Source organism: Lepisosteus platostomus, chromosome 1 (genome assembly GCF_059453375.1).
Source record: "Lepisosteus platostomus isolate fLepPlt1 chromosome 1, fLepPlt1.hap1, whole genome shotgun sequence".
NCBI classification, from domain to species: Eukaryota; Metazoa; Chordata; class Actinopteri; order Semionotiformes; family Lepisosteidae; genus Lepisosteus; species Lepisosteus platostomus.
In genome coordinates this window covers 19,611,359-19,629,217 of record NC_142611.1, presented here as the reverse complement: position 1 = coordinate 19,629,217, position 17,859 = coordinate 19,611,359, and the positions used below count along the sequence as shown (strand labels likewise).

Genomic DNA, 17,859 nt, shown 5'->3' with positions numbered 1-17,859 from the left:
GGAAAAACAGATATTCAGTCTCAGTCTTATACAGTACCTGCTGTCTTCATCGCAGGAGTGCACGTTGGTTGTGTGAACCATTCGCCACACGAGCCAGAAAAAAATGTGGAGGTGAACATTTTCTTTGATAATTTGTTTTTCCGATTATAGGAGGAACCGAAAGTACCAGCTCTTATTTTAGTTCTTACTAACAGATTGTGTTTTTATTATTTCAGTTCGTGCAGGGTAAGCTGTCTGTTGCCTTCGAGGGTGGACGGTGATGTAAAAAGGAAATCGAAATTGTGAAAAATGTAAGTAGGTAATGACATTCCATCCCTCCGTCCTGCCTGTTCTACCAAATATCCTGAATGTAACAGCAACACCATACTTACATGTGGATATTTTACACTGAATATGTGCGAGAGTCTATTTTAATATGGTCACATGAACGTATTACTCCTCATAGGTTGCAGCGCCCCAGTAAAAATGCGTGAGAATGGTCTGCAGGGTTTCACAACTTCCTTGTTGTGAGTGCAAAGTTAACGAGACCAATACTTCACAGACGCCGTTTCCTCATTTTTGACACCAGTCTATTCGCCTTCCCTCACAAGGTGGTCGGGTTAGTGCTCGAAAGAAAAATCAAACGAAACCTGCGGTAGGGGATCAGGAATTCTTGAACTTCATGAGTCAGGTAATAACAGCTATTATATGAAACTAATTTTACTACGAGGAACACGTTAATCATTAACAGTGTGGTCAAACATTAGCACAGATACAGGGCATAAGTTTAAACAAGGTGGATCTGGGACGTTCCTGGGTTTTATGAACAGTAGTTCTAGTCACATGAGCTGTGTGGATCGGTCATGCCGAGAATATGGAATGGTACCGCAGGCGCAACCGCAGACATCAGTCCGTAGACAGGTGTGTCGAGACTGTGGGCTGGTATATATAATACTGTCTGCCCCCCGACTTATTCAGATTTTGTCGGGTCTGAAGTCAATAATGAGTGGGATACTTGTAATAGATTGTCAGTATGAGTTCGTACTTGTTGCTAAAAGTTCCTTAATGTACAGTATGTTGTGCCTAATTGCGATCGTTTTGCAAAATAAAAAGAAGGAAGTACGAATAATTATTCTTTCAGCTTTGTTCGATGTTTAATGGATAAGGAGGTACAGTATGGCTTTTGCCTATACAGTTGCTTAGTTAAATGCAGGCAACTAAAAATAGTTGTTTTCTCGGTAAATGTTATACATAGTTGTTAAAACTTAAACATGCACATAGACATTGTTTGGTGAGTAAATTGTATCCTGGCAAGTGAAGTTCTCAATAATGATATTTGTATTTTTAATAATTTAAATACTTCTGCGAGATGTGACCCACCCGTTTTAAAGTAAGAAGCCAAAAAAAGGAAAACGTGCAGTTTGCGTTTTAGTGACATTATGCTCTAATTCAGTCAGTCTTTATGTGGGCTGCCTGTGTAATCATTTATTACCTGTTCAGTAATCTAATGAGTGTTTAATCGACAATCTTTTAATGATAAACCAGGAAGTAGGCTACCTCTGACAACCTGAATTTCAATCTTTGAAGACATTGAATCCACAGGGTGATATTTTGGTTTCTGGGTTTTAGCTCTCCAGATTGCACGTTCAATGGCAGGATTAGTGTCCCGGAGCTGGAGATGAATTCCGAGCCAATCCTAGAAGAAACTCTGATAAAGCGGTCTCAGCAAAAGAAACGCACTTCTCCTCTCAACTTTAAGGAGAGGGTCTTCGTATTGACAAAAGCAAAACTGACGTACTACGAGGGTAGACCAGAGGTAAGTACTGTACAGATGTTCCAATTGCTTGTCATGTGCAAAAGAGCCTAAACTACAGACATCACGTTTGTTTATTGTTTTCTTGTTTTATTGCATATTAACTGTTAATATCTCCTCTTTTATTTGTTTAGTAAGCAGTAAGTAAAAAAAAAAGGGATCCCTTTTGATTTACTGGGACATAATAATTGAAGGATCCTATGAATTTGTTGATCCTATGAATATAACATAGTATCTTCCATTTTCTCTTTGGAAATTAAAATACCATACCTCAACATAACAATATTCTTTCACATAAGTTTTTATGTTTTTCATAAGTGCCTTTCCAGAAAGGGGTTTTAAGCCATTATATCATTAAGTTTACACTTTTGAAACAGTGTTTAATTGGTCTAATTAAGCAACATACAGAGCATGACTTCAGCATGAGCTTTTCCCACAGTTAACCTGTAGGAGATTTCAGGTTTGCGGCAGCTCTTCTATGTCTTCATTGTGGCTGCTTCAGTCTCTGGATGGCATACAAGACAACTACCAATTGGCATGTGTTAGCGAAATTTTGTATTTGCTGATTTGTTGCAGTGTGGTATAACAGATTTTATCTTTTTGTCAAGGCTACCCATTCCTGCAATAACTGGTGGAGCTCAGCTGGAATAGTGGTATTCTAACCAGGCCCCCCTTTAGAGATGACAGAGGTGAATCAGCTTGTTATAGTCAGTTTACTAGGGCTGCATAGCTAGCACGCTCTTCAGACTTGGCCTGTATGAGCAGGTGGCTCTGGGTGTAAAGTCCAGGTACACGTTGCACACCACTGAGGGAGACTGGTGGCGTTAGAGAAACTCTTATCATAGCATGGGTGTAGCAGACTTAAAATAGTGTAACGCATACGGCCTCCATTGCTTGCGAGAGCTGGCTTACCAGAGCGGTGAAGTCACCGCCCTTCCCTGTGAATAGCAGGGACCGCAGCAGCTGGGCTGAGGGGAGATTTCCCTTTGGCTCAAGAGGCTGGGTCCCTGTTGAGTGACGCCGGAGGCCCGGGTTTGAGTCCCCGACGGTGGAGGGCCGATCTGATGCAGCAGCGGCGAGGGTGCCCTCGTGAACCACGTAGCGTTACATTGGTGTCAGAGTGGGATGGGATAACCCTTCGCTGAGGATGGCGAATTAAGCGGGGGAGAGTGTAACGAATATGGCCTCCATTGCTTGTGAGAGCTGGCTTACCAGAGTGCTGACGTCACTGCCCTTCCCTGTGATTAGCAAGGACCGCAGCTGCTGGGCTGAGGGGAGATTTCCTTTTGGCTCAAGAGGCTGGGTCCCTGTTTCGCTTTTAACAGGGCCGGAGGCCCGAGTTTGTCTCCGATGGTGGGGGGCCGACCTGATGCGGCAGCAGCGAGGGCGCTCACGTGAACCCCGTAGCGTTACAAAATATTTACAGAACACGGAACATTTCCCAGGCTCTGACTATTCTGTAAGACATCCTGTCGTTCAAAGTAGTGTGAGAGACAGGAATGTGAGAAGCTTGTGATGGCAGATCCCCTTGCCCTGTAGGAAGTAACATCAACATGTTTATATTTTGACTTTTAGTTTAAGATGCAGTCTTTGCCTCTAACACACATTGCCATCAGAACCTTTACCATTCATCACTTATAGACATACACACTGCTTACCTCAGTGTCTGTATAGCTAAATATGGCAGTATAGCATTGAAATGATATAAAAATATTTCCTTTTTATTTTAAAGTTAAGTTGGAGCTGGTTTATCAAGTTGGCGTATGATGGGTAACATGTCACAATTCACTACATAAAATCAGCATATTGCCCACAACACTGTGGCACTTTTAGACCCAAGGGCAAACTTTTTAAATTAATTTGAATTAATTTGAAACAACAAAAGATAATGGATATTTTTTATTAAAAAATAAATAGTGTGCTCTTTTGTTTCTAGTGATGTATTCACAGGTTTTTATATAGAAACATACATTTGTAATAAAGTTTGTCTTATTACAATTTAGAAAACACGCATTCATATTAAAAGTCCTCAACCATCAAAGCCACATTTTTAGCAAGAAGCAGGTTGTGAAGACCTTCGAGAACTTGCTTTGGGCTGAAATTTTGAATCTAACTATAAACAGAAACATGCACACTTAATGAACCTCTACAAAGTGTTCAGATGAAATATACACTAAAGAATGAAGGAAGAAAAAATGTCTCCACACCACGTGTGCAATTCTCACTCTCATTGTGGACTGTATCAGAACATTCCACCTCAAAAGGTAGCAGTTAGTTAATGTTACTGTTTATATCTGTTGCTGAGTACAGTATCTCTGGAATGAAATCAAAATGTTAGCAGTGTAAGTTATAAAGGGATATTTTCACTACCAATGGAGTATGGTAATGATGGACAAAGCATGCATTTTGGGATTGGTACTGTACATGTCAGCCCTTAGACACTTTTTTAACATAATAAATAACACTTAATAGCAGGTAGAACTTAATTTGATTACAAAATAAGATTCTTCTTTATTTCAGTGCACGTATCGATTTCTGTAATAGGCTAATCACTGATATTGTCAAAATACATTTTCTAAAGACAATTGAACTGCAGACAATATGGGTAGCCTACACTTCATTTGTAATACCTCTTATCTGTTTGATTCACTTGAAATTTAATGAAAACCCTTGAATTTCCTTAATGTTAGCAAGAACCCTTACGATACAGACACTTTGTATTCTTACATCAGCCAATAGACAAAGAAGCATTAAACATAACTGCTGTGATATCAGCCATTTTGGCAGATTCAAGGTTCTGCGATGCGCGTTTTTTACATTCTACAATCGACGTCTGATTTTCAGATGATTCTTGAATGTGAAAATAATCATTCCCTGGTGCAAAGTGTTTCTGCCTATTGTGTGTGGCAATTTGAATTTTGCAGCATACTGTGTTATTTCGATCTCAAAACATCCTTCAACATCCTGTAAAAGATGGGCTTCAGACTGGAATATGTGATGTAATGTGCTGCAAAACATCCTCTGTCTCATACTTCCTAATTTTATGAATCATCCCAAACTGTTCTTCAAAATGCAGTCTTTTTGGATATAATTTCAAATTTATTGTGTTTTTCTTACAAACAAAAACATTTCACGTACAGGTGGACGTAGGAGTTGTTTTTCATATTCAATGAAAATGGGTGATGTGTGTTGTAGGGGACTTGCAATTTTAGAGCCCTCCTTAAAAGCCCATCAGATAAGATTACACAGTGTTTTTGAAATGCATAATGCTTCAAAAAATGTTGAGCCTCATATTTTGTTTGAAATATGGTTGTCATTGATTTGCTGTGCAGTTGGTGTGTGTGGTTTCTAACACTTCGTATCTTCTTTAGCTTAGTGTGACAGTGACAGCCTCAGTAAGGTGACACGTGGGCGATGGGTTAGCTCTGCAAAATGATGAACAACCCAAAACACACAAACTGAGGACACGTGTTGGTTACCCCAGTGTCCCTAATTTCAGCTTCTCAGAAATGCGGTAGGATGTGCTGGACATGAGAATTTATAATCAACTAAGTCTAAAATGAGGAAAACTAAAAAAATAAACAATGAAGTGAAAAAGCTGTGTGACAGACTGCCTACAGTCTGATATTTAACAGGGGACAATGAATAAAATACCATCAACCTGTTAGATTTTCAATAACAGGAAACTGAACAACTGAAATGGTTAAAAACCCAGTTTAATTATATATCTATATCGATCCATTTCATAACCGCTTCTCCCAGTTCAGGTCTGCGGGGGAGCCAGTGCCTAATCCAGGAAGCAGCATTTGCAAAGCAGGATATACCTTGGACTGGATATCATAGGGCAGACATACAGACAAACACACACTTATACTGTACCTAGGGTCAGTTTTCCCAGAAGCTGATAACACACTTTTGGACTGTGGAAAGAAACCAGAGTACCCATCGGAAGGCCACATGAACACAGGGAGAACATACAAACTCAACACAGACAGCACCCTAGGTCTGGAATTGAACCCAGAGCCTCAGCACCACAGAGCAGCAATGCTAAACCAATGCACCACTGTGCCAGCTCTTCGTTATATATTTTTCTCATTTTAATTTCTAATGGCATCTTACAGTGTGTTACAAGACCTTTGGAAAATGTCAGCACAATAATTCTAAATCATAAATACAAAACTTTATCCAGAAGAAAACATGACACTTTGTTGATGTTAAATAATGTTACTGAATACTCAAACTGTGCACTGTAAGTGAATCTTTAAATAACTGTTTTGTCAGTCTGCTTTTAGACCATGGGTAAATAGTCTTTTCACATTGCAAGAGCATTTGCATATGTCTTTCTTTATTAAACAAAGCAAAGCAAAAGAGCCTGTCAGAAAGGAAGTTTTGTAGGCACAGTGATCCACCACCATGAAGGTTAATCAGGCAACTAATAGTATGATAGGCAATGTGATCCATATAATCGGAGATGAGTGCTTAACATAATTAATTCTAAGAAATTTAGAAGGATGACAAATGAGAGAAGGCCTTTAAATAAAATATAAGTTGTGATAGGATCAAGCCCAAGTATACAGTATGTAGGTTAGAACAAGGTTTTGTTGGAGTTTTAGAAGCTGGAGGGGATAGGAGGTGATCAGAAATAAATAATCCAAAATGCATTATAAACACTATATACCTTTATATATTTATATTTTCTTTTTAACACAAGCATCTTTATGTCAAAAAAATTTACTATGCACATCAAACGTGTGTATTTTAATAAAGGCTGGACTAGAACTAAAAACAAAAGGTGCTCTAGTATGATGACACTATTCTGTAGGAAGTCAGGTCCTTCTGATGAGACATTAAAGTGAGGTCCTGACTATTTGGTCATTAAAGGCATTGTGTGTAAGAGTATGCATCTTTTGACTTTAAATTACCTTTGGCTCCGTGCTAAAGTCTGCTCTGGGATTGCACAGACTGGTCTAATTAAAGTTGAATCTGCAGTCAGTCCTAAATTGAATACTGTAAAAGATCTTTTTCTGCTGGATTGAACACACTTCTCCTTCAGCATGACTTACTTCTCAGATGGGGATCTCCAGGTAGAGTTTCAGTCGGCACTGGGTTTCATTTCTGTTCATCTCTGTTCTTGCTTAAAGTTTTGGTCATTTTTTTTTTAAGGCAGAAACTTGACATCTTCCAGTTTATTAATTGGCTTCCATTGAATAAGTGTTGTAATTAGCAGAGTCATTAAAGATTGGATTCATGGTTAAATTGGCCAATATTTCCCTGTTCTCATCTGAATTGACATACGGTAGTGACATGCAGATTGTACTCCTTAACAAACCTTAGTCTTTCTGTGTGAAGGAAATCCTTAAATGTAAACTATACTTCTGTGTTCTATCATTGTATACTCTGAATGATCACAAAACGTTTGTTTGTTTTAGGTGATTGCTCATGCTTGATAGCAGAGAACATTTATACATATTGGTACGGTTCAGAAGACACACAGTTTGCCAAGAATAGCATTGTGAACAAGTCATATGTGCACATGTCGAATTGATATCTTCAGACATTATTATTAAAATAACAAAGCCCACCTTTCAAAAACCAAAATAACTTTGTGCTTCACAAATGTAAATCGACCATGATATTATTGAAAATATAACAGCCTTTTAGGCTTGAATTTTTGTAGTTTTTTTTTCAGGTTTATCATTGTACAAAAACCAACACAGTGATGATTTTTTTTCAACTCACAGAACGGAAGGTTCTTCCTTACACAACACAGTACTGATAAGAGGAAGGAATTCAGACATTATTGCAAAACCATTTGAACTTAATTTTACAGGAGACAACTGTTTTAGCAGACATTTAATAAAGATTAAGTACAGCATATTACTGTACATGCATTAAGCACAGACATAACTACATAATATATATATATAATCTACATAAAATGGAAAACACTGAACTAAAAAAAAACGATGAGTAAAATGTATTTGTGTGTAGAGGCAACAATAAAAAAGGCAAAGAAAATGTTAGCTAAATGTAATATGTAGCTAAATCCGTCCATCCATTTTCTAACTGATTTACCCAGTACAGAGTCATGGGAAAGCCAGAGCCTAATCCAGAAAGCCATGGGCAAAAGGCAGGGTGCACCCTGGACACCCCCATCACAGGACACACTGACACAAACACAGATACACACACACTCACACCAGGGCCAATCTTTCCAGAAGCCAGTTAATGTAACAGTAAGTCTTTGGACTGAGTACCCAGAGGAAACCCATACAAACACAGGGAGAACATGCAAACTCCACGCAGATGACACCCTAGGTACAGGATTGAACCTAGGTCCCCATTACTTAGAGGCAACAATGATAACCACTGCACCACTGTGCCACCCATCAATTGTACAATCCATAAATAATACCTCATTTAGACTTATATTTACAGATTTGGTTACTATGTTATGAAAAGACGTATTCCTGCTTTGGAATTTTCCCAAATGGAGTAAACAGGTTCATTCTTACACTTGAAGAAATGTCCTTACATTCACTGAATCGTGTAGGGTTGAACAGTGAAGGTTAGGCTTAAACTACATGTATAAAAATGTTTAACAATCCTCAGTGGTATTGTGAATTCAATGTATTTCTTCAAAATCAGCATTGAAACATGGAAAAAGAGTTTAGAAGTGAAATCTTAGGAGTATAAACCTAAAACATGAGGCATGTGTTTATACAGAAGCTTATGGAGGTCTAAAGCTTCTGTACATTGTTGGAGCTAATACCATTGGGTCCTTCAAGAAATGTCTGGATAAAATTCTCAGATTACTTATCAGCAACCAAATGACCTATATGACCCAAATGTCTTTCTTTTTTAAAAAACTTTCTAATGTTGTTAAAAAAAGTGGATTTGTTTTCTGTGCTTGATTTTGTTTTGCTTCCTTGTACTTGGTGACAAATTAAGGCCCAGGCGTTGAGAAAATAGTGTGGAGGATCAAATTCCTTGAGCTTTTCATCGTGCCTCAACCTTTTCTTGGTCTGCGGCAGGCTGCTGCTCTGTATGTCTGGGAAACAGTTAAATATATCAGAACTTTCTACATAAGAATAATGATAATATCTGTTCAGCTCAAATTTTTTTTTCTTCATTTTTTTACATTTATGTAAATGAAAGAAAGAAATGAAGAAATCCGTAGACGATGTAGGGTGGTGGATGTGGTTGAGAAGATGCGAGAGGCGAGGTTACGGTGGTATGGACATATCATGAGGAGGGACGTTGAGGAAGTAACAAAGAGGGTAATGGAATTTGAGGTGGAAGGTAACAGAAGAAGAGGCAGGCCTAGAAAGAGATGGATAGATTGTGTGAGAAAAGATATGGAGGTTTGTGAAGTGAGTGAGGAAGATGTGCTCGACAGAGACAAGTGGAGAAGGGCAACCAAAGCAGCTGACCCCAGGACAGTCTGGGACTAAGGCTGTGAAAAAGAAGAAGAATAAGAATAAGAATGAAAATCAACTCTGAACAGACCACACCATAGTTTGCATATAGTACCTTTTTTTCTAGAAATTATAAATTAGTCTTTATAATGCGTTTCTATGCGTCATTTCAATAGCGTGATCACATTTGGTATACTAAATCTAATTGTAGTCATGATTACTGTATATATATTCCTGTGCAAAAGTCTTAAACATTTTAGACACACTAAGGAGTTAAGATATAATGTTTACTCAAATCCTCCAATGGTAAGTTTAGCTTTGACTGTTTATATATGACTGGTTGTTAGTAAGCAAGTTGACAAATTTGAATTCTTTACAGTCTTCAGAAGGCATCTCACACATGCTTTACAGTAGAGATAACAGATCAACAGTTAATACTGTATGTAGACAGACCATGTTGAAAACAGCAGCTAAAGACAGGAAACACCACCTTGGTGAGATATATTTTTAATGGCTTCTGAAGTCAGATGTGGAAGCTTGTACAGTAGAGTGTTGCACAGTTTAAATGCATTTCTGTTGAAAGCCCTATTGCTTATTGTTTTGTACTTGTTATAGGGACACAAACGTCATCAAAACTTAAAGAGCAGAGCTGTTGAGATGGAGTGAAAGTCCTTGAATTAGAAAGGAGGGTGTCTGTTCTTTGTATTTGACATTGGAAGTCAATGCAAGGGGGTTAGAACTGAAGTGATATTCATATGCATGTTAAAACTGATTAAGATTCTAGCAGCTGAGTTTTGAGTTTAGTGAAGTCTATTTATAGTGTGCTTAGATTTTCCAGCAAGCAGTGTATTACAGTAGTCCATTATATGGAACACATAGGCATGGACGGTCCATATTAAGCAGCTGAAAGAAGGGCGGTACAGGCTTGAGAAGAACAAGATTTTTCAGCTGGATAGCTGATGCAATCTACAAGCCATTCATGGCCATGCTAAAGGCATCATCCTGTTGTGCTTGTTGTGTGGTGCTCCTGCAGAGATGCAAGAAGTCACCATGCAGTTGTTATGACTTAGCAAGGCGCTGCAGACGGTGATGGAGGAATACGGTGGTTTTCAGGGCAGTGAAGTGGCTGTGTGCTGCAGGGTTTTTTTCAGACCAAACCCAACTGCGTGAGCTTGTGTCTCTTCAGAAGTTTTCGGAGATTGAAAGAGAGGCTCGGTTGGAGCTTGCCAAAGGCAGCCAAAGAGCGCAGCAGAGCAGAGTCAAGGCCGAGGCCTGAGAAAGAAAATTGATGTGGCTTTTGTGGCCGGTGAAGCAAGAAAGCCTCTGGGTGTCTGGAAGCACTCAGAAGTGCTGAAGCTAAGTCTTCAGCGGATCCTGGAGGGATTTCTAGGCTCTTGAAGACAGAGGGTCAGGATGACGGTTTGTGGGCTGACAGACACATGGCGATCAGATCCTTAATCTACTGTATGCTCAATGTCTTCCAGAGTGGTGTCTAGAATATTTATATGGACCTGGAATGGGACAGTTGGGTACCTGGCTTGCGTCCTCAGCTCCACATTCTCAATAACATTCTCTCGCTCGTGGGAATGTTAGTTTCCTATAGGGTTTCCTGAGGGTTTTGAGCCACCCCCTGCCCAGGCGTAACAATGAAGGTTTTGAAATGAGTTTCGCAGAAAGTTTTTATAGTCTTGAGTCCCGCTCCAGTCACCCTCTGTTATTACCATGAATAGGTGTTTAGAAGTGACCACTGGATATGAGAACTATACGCAATACTTCCACACATGGCACAGTGGCTATTAATGATAATTTTATACCCACCTTTCAGTTATTTCTGAAACGAAACATCACATACAGCAGATGTCTTGTCTTGGCATCTCAAAATGCAGGTCACCAATGAACCCGTTATTGAGTGGCAAAAATATTATTGCCTCCAAGTTGTTTTATTTGATAAGAGTAGTGATACCTACTGTATCTGTAGGTCCATGTCTGCCTTAGGCTGCACAGAAATCTGAGTGTCATCAGTGTAAATTAAGTGAAAGTTAACGCAACAGTCACGGATGACCTGACCAAGTGGTAATATGTACATGCTGAAGAAGGCCCGGTAATGAAAGTTACCAAACGGAGAGGTATTAGATGTTGCTCTTCCTTTCACAAAGTGCAGTTGTCTACAAAGATAAAAGAGCCAACCTAAGAGCAACTGCAGAGAATATAACATAGGTCTCTGCACGGTTGAGGAAGATTGCTGGATTAGATGTGTCAAAGGTAACACTGAGGTCCAGCAAAGCAAAGACACACTGAATGAGTCTCAAGCCATTAGGTGAATATTAGTCAGCAGGGCTGTTTTGGTATTCTTGAATTCTATGAAGCTCGAACACTAAAAAGAGCTTTGTTTCCCATTGAATGATCTTTACATTTTATTGGTAAATCTATCACATTTCCCAATAAAATGTGATTGCCTCATTGTCAGGTGTTTCATTTGGATCTCTCTACACACTCTTCTAGTTTAAACACTGTTGTTCATAATACAGAATACAGATCCCTTTGGATGAACTGTTAGCTTTACACATGTAGAAATAATAACATTTGAAAACCTTAAAATTGTGTTGTTGCATAAAGAAGGAAAAACAGTGTGAAAAGAGAACAATAACTCAAACTGTTTAAGATGTGCACAGTGTAGGCTAAATAGTTTGGTTAAGAATACTGAATATTTCAATTAGATAATTAAAAGCGCATTTGAAATGAAATCCCAAAGATCCTTTCAAATAATATTGATGCTGCTGTAGGATCATTGAGGTTACAGGGAGAAGTGAAGATCTGCATGCTAGTGAAAGTTTAATCGTTTAGTGTTTATATTGATGCATAAATGATGTACACGCAAAATATTGTCGTCCAACAGCAACACTGTCTGAAACAGATGAAGAAAATAAGTGGTTTCTTATTGTGACACTGTGCAGGGATATTCATCGATCTTCGTACACATTTATGGGTAGAGCACCTAATGTTTAGTGATCGTCATCATCAGTCCTTTTGTATCTAAACTATGCTGTATGTTTCTGCTCTTTAATGTAAAAAAAAAGTGTGCCGAGAGTTTCAGTACATGGCAGACAAGATGGAGAAGTGAAAAAACAAGGGGGAAATTTAGGCAGGCTTAATTATGCAAGGCCAGAGGACAGTTATGTTGGACCCTAGGGCTTCCACCCTAACTGTTATGAACAGAACCAAGGAATCTTTAATGACTTAATAGGACTTTGAATAATGTCTCATCTGAAGGACCTCACCTCCTTTAGCAGTGTCCTCAGCAAACTTTACTGTGGTGCAGTAAGGTGTACATTGTTTCTCATTGAACAGTAAATGGTGAAATAATTTCCAGACGGGAAACTGATGTTCCTTATAATTACACACATCGTGTGGACAGATAGTCTTTCCAGATCTATTAGCGGTAGAAGTCCTAACTGACTGCATCTCTAGTAAATAGGAACAGTGAAAAAATAATGTTAACATATCTTTGTATGAATAGTATGGTGCAAATGTGTGTTGAATTTTTCATCCCTTTCATTTAAAGATACGATTTGTTTGAAAAATTAACTATCACTTGCTCTCGGAGTTTGAGTTCATATTACTAACTCAAAAGTATTTCAAAATGTAGAAAACTGAGATCAATTGATAACCGCGCAAATTCACAGATGCAAATTCATTCATCATATGCAAACCACTGTAGACGTGATCAGTCTCACTTCCTGCCGATGACATATTATTCCTGCAGAATTCTGTTTTCTGTTGTGACGCTGACATTATTGTTAATTTGACTGTTCAAATGTCTATGTCATTAAGCATATGTACAGCACATTTTATTCTGACTTTTTAATCTGGCATTCACGTCAGAAATGGCATTATATAATTATATTTTAATGTGATTAACAACCAGTTCTGAATACATTCCCCCTGCTGTGATTTGAATTAAAGTTTGTTTACTGATGGTCGTGCTTGTTAGTTCAGCATAAATATCATTATTGATTGCAATGGAGTTCCCAGTTGTGATTAAATGGAGAAGATATACTTTGCGTGACTTTTGCTGTCATTTTTTGAGAGTAGTTGCCCTTTGCCAGTTTTAATCAGGAAATTATTTTGAACTTTGTAAGTAAAACAAGTTGTCAGTTGGCAAGTTGGCAATGGAAAGATTTAAACACATTCATTCCTAATTCTTGAATGTTAGGTCCCAATGCCTTATTTTCATATGACTGGTTTTACAGTATGAGTGCAAATATTTTTTAAAAAACGTGTTTTAAAGTAGATTTAATGGTGAATGGCAAAATAATTGACTTGAAATAATGTTATCTCTTCTCCCACTGTGAATGCCTAATGGCAGGTAGATTAACTTTCCTTATTAAATTATGCAAATCTTTCATAATTATTTACTATCTTTGAGATAGTAAAGAAAAAAAATCTGAAATTTGGCTGGAATGTCTGGATTGCAACATTGCAAACAGATTTAAAAACCATCACACAGCACAGATTGTAAGGAGTGAACATTACTTTTTTATTTTTACACACACTGTAATGTAACATTTGTATTTTCGACATAAATATACTATATATGAGTACAATGTTCTTAATATAAATTCTCTATGTACTTTAAAATGCTCAACTACATTACATATACAGTATTAATAACATGATGGAATTTGGAATTTTAGTTATTAAATTAAAAAAGATATATGTTTTTACAGCAGTGGTTTGCAGGTTCAGTATTTTTGTATACTTCCAGAAAATGCATCCTAGCTTGTAAAATATTTGTAGAATGTTTAGTATATTTTTTGATGCATTAAGTAAAGAGTTAGCATAATTGTCCTAACTTTACACTATGCACACAGATATTAGAAAACAACCTAGATTCACCTGAAGAATTGAACCCTGAACCCCAGCGCTGTGAGGCAGCAAAGCTAACTGTGCCCTTTTGTTTTGTAATTGCAAATTGTTTTATCATTTCAAAATTAAACTACAGCTGCTCTAACATGTGGGGAGAATGAGCACATACCTGAGATGCTAGCCATCCCACAGTGTCTTACCGGAGAGTTAATACCATATAGAGAATATCTGTAGTTGATGACACTGCAAACATGCAAACTTTCGATGCCTCTGGTGATGTCCCAGGCCTCACAGCTGTGTGGCTGTTTGAAACCCAGCTAATCACAGAAGTGCTTTGCCATTTGTGTGCTGGTACCTGAGAATTGTTACAGTTGGCTAAATGACATTTTAATAACATTATTAAATCTTCATGATCTAATTTAAATGGCTTTCACCTCACGGTCATCGGTAGGAGATTCAAGGTTTGATTCTTCTATGCCTGGGTCAGCTGGAGGATTTCATATTGCCTTCATTCACACCTCTTCTACCTGCCTTATAAATCTGCAGATCTGTGGTGAGGACTGAAAAAAAGGATATTTTAAACTGTGTTTTTACTAACCTGAAAACCCCTAGTGGAGAGTTTGTAATTTGGTCAGGCCCAGGAACAATAAATTAAACGTAATTCAAAAAGGAGGAGAGTCAGAGTCTAAGCAGGATACACCCTGGATGGGATGCCAGTCTATTATAGGGCACACACGGATACACATGTACACACTCACAAGGATGTATACTGTGGCTACTCTTTAATGATGAAAATTAAAGAAAACACCAGGGCCAATTTTCCCAGAAGCTAGTTAACCTACCAAAGTATGTCTTTGGACTGTGGGAGGAAACCGGAGCACCCAGAGAAAACCCATGTGAACACAGGGAGAACATACAAACTCCACCCAGATAGCACCCCACATCCAAAATGTCTTTGCTATGTTTGCTTATACAGTACCTTATTAAATCAGTGTTTCAAGGAGTCAAAACTTTGAATCAAAAAATTATAAAGCAATGGAGCAAATACCATGCAAAGTATTTTCTTTAATTTTTATCACTGAGATGTAGCCGCAGCACACTTCCTTATCTGATTATTCACTTGATTTGAATATGTTTTAATATTAAAATAAAAATAATCCTGAGAGACAAAAGTTTGGTAAATTCTTTGAGCACACGTCTGAAAAGTACATTTTCATGTTTTGCAGAAGAAATCAAAAAAGGGATCTATTGATTTACAGAAGATCAAGTGTGTTGAAATTGTGAAGAATGGAGGTGGGGTTATCCCATGTCAAAACAAATATCCTTTTCAGGTAAGTTAATCCACTCCCCACAGAATTATGATAGACAGCCAATGTTTAATTGATGGAGCAGGTTCTAATTCTTTTCATCCCATAGATGCACTCATTGCAGAATGTGTGTGTCCTAAACTGTATAGAAATGAGTTTTTAAAGTGTACTTATAGTTAATAAAATTGCTTTGAACTGTGCTGTCATTATAAACAGCTAATTCAGAAACAACTAAAGAGAATGTGATGGAATGAAAAGAAATGTCCACAATGTTTGTGTTTTAGTGTTTACAAAGTGATATCCTGTCACTACCACATTGTTGTGTTTGAAATCCAAATCATTGATACCACTTGAAGGGAGAAATGTCAAGGAAAACATAATAAAGCACATTGACTTTAAATCCAGTGTAATTGTCAAACCTAAACATATTCTGCACTGATGGTGTTAACATTAAAATAAAGATGTCCAAGCTTCTAATTTTTTGGAAGACTGCATTTTTTAACTTTTTTAAAATGTTAAAATGTTAAAGTTTGTTAATGCAACAAAAAATAGGGCTTCCAGTAATTTTAGAAACTTGTGTTTACCATAGACATACAATGCAACTGATAGTTGTATTGACATTAGACTTTTAATCCTTGTGTATTCATTGACAATGAACCTCCCCCAGAAAATCAATCAAGTTAATTTAAGTTCAAACACTAATATGCTTAAACACTGCGAATCAACTTTCTTAGTTGTACGGTACAGTATATGGCTGACATCAGTTGTTGTTTCAGCAAATGACTGAGAGTTCTGCACAGGATATGTGTGAGAATTCAGCCTTATTGCCATTCTTCATCTTTCATAGAATCTTCTTCCAATAACTGGGAGAAGAAAATACATAAAATCTTTCCATTTACTATTATTTATGTCTAAACTTATGTTTAAACTTTTGTCTAGTGTCTAATGAACTACTCGTCTGGTCAATTTCTTTTGTTAAATTTTAAATATTAATTGAAACAGAAGAGACCAATGGTCTAGTTACACTGTTCTTCTTCTGACATTGAAAGGTTTGTCACTTTTCTTGTGCTTGTCATTTTTACAAATAATTAAGGAATTGAATTGTAACATATATATTTTTTTTACAACACAACGTGACCGTAAACTTAATTTTTAAACTACAGATTTACATGATGAGAACTACCCTGTATCATGGTATAGTGAGCTTGGTTCTAACAAGTAATCTTACATATGATGTGCATTTGATATTTGCAAAACATCTGTGATATAGCTGTTGAGGAAATCAATTTGGGCTTGTTTTAGGAAGTTCTGAAAACATTTGGAAGTATTTTTTAAAGTAATGCCAATATAAGACTAAGACCTAGATTAAATTTCAGCCCATTTAATCAATAACAAAGTATAGAGTCAGTACTTGATGGTGAGTTCCTGTTTGTTGCTTTTTCTTTGTAGCATCAAATTGCTCCTTTCATGTTGCCTCTGGGTTTGTAAATTATTGTTGGAGGGAGTAATTTTGATTTAATATGGATCTTAATCTGTCAGTTTAGATCAAAAGGACTGAAGTTTCTATTTCTACAGCTCTGCCAAGCCAATTAATTTCTGACCTTTTTCCCAGGTTGTGTATGACGCAAATACCTTATATGTTTTTGCTCCGAGTAATGACAGCAGAAGTTTGTGGGTTCAACACATAAAAGAAGGTAAACTCGTTCTCTTCAGTAATATTGATTAAATGACAGAAAATAGGAGATCACTTGAAATGCCATGATAGAGCCATTTTTTTTCTTTTTGCAAATTAAACTAAGACAAAGCCAGCCATTCTAAAATTCAAAAGGGACCGATATAAGAAATTATTTGTGTTTTGAAATACAAATCCAATATATTTCAATTATTTGTCATTGAATTGATCCTAACAGCTTAAAATGCAGAATAAACTTTGTTTTTTATTTGCTTCGCACATGAAAGTTGAAATGTCAACAAATACTGGTGTGATTAGTTGCATAAAGTAGTGAGTATGAAGTTATTATATATTATGGTGTTATAGTTTTTGAGCGAGGTTTAAGGCCAGCATGCTTTGAATATAGCCAGGTACAGTATATAGCCAAAAAAAAGTTTTACTACCATTATGCTATTTCTCATACCTTTTTACAAAGTATTGCTTGCAACAGAGTGTCAGTCTTTAGAACATGGCTCTACTACATGCCTATACTATTGAACTACAATGTACTATACAGGATATTATTAGATATAGGAAAAATAAAACTAAAATCCACAAGACAGGGATTCCTGCATAGCTCAACCAGTATAGATAATAACTCAGAGCACAGGCTGAGTCCTCTATACCAGTTATCCATGGTTTGACATCAGCAAAGTTCTAACTTCAAGTTGTCATATGTGCTGTTTAAGGCAGAAGTAAGCAGTGTCTGAATCAATAGATGATCCCAAGGGCAGTGATGAGAGAGACAAAACAGGGGAGCAGTGG

The 17,859-nt window shown here is 37.3% G+C and overlaps 1 protein-coding gene across 6 annotated transcripts in view; it reads left to right on the top strand.

Annotated features, from left to right (window-relative positions):
* Window positions 1–206: 206 nt before the first annotated feature.
* The window catches only part of tec (tec protein tyrosine kinase), a 50,944-nt gene continuing 33,291 nt past the window's right edge, over window positions 207–17,859 (top strand). Inside the window, exons 1-5 of one of the 6 annotated variants that reach the window (XM_088626713.1) lie at window positions 272–290; window positions 591–670; window positions 1,609–1,795; window positions 15,303–15,407; window positions 16,996–17,077. In XM_088626713.1, the coding sequence (XP_088482839.1) occupies window positions 1,658–1,795; window positions 15,303–15,407; window positions 16,996–17,077 (325 nt within the window). In that variant the 5' untranslated portion in view covers window positions 272–290; window positions 591–670; window positions 1,609–1,657. Of the gene's footprint in view, window positions 291–481; window positions 671–746; window positions 901–1,608; window positions 1,796–15,302; window positions 15,408–16,995; window positions 17,078–17,859 lie in introns of those variants that run through there. The other 5 variants (XM_088626723.1, XM_088626729.1, XM_088626705.1 and 2 more) reach the window with 5 other exon arrangements.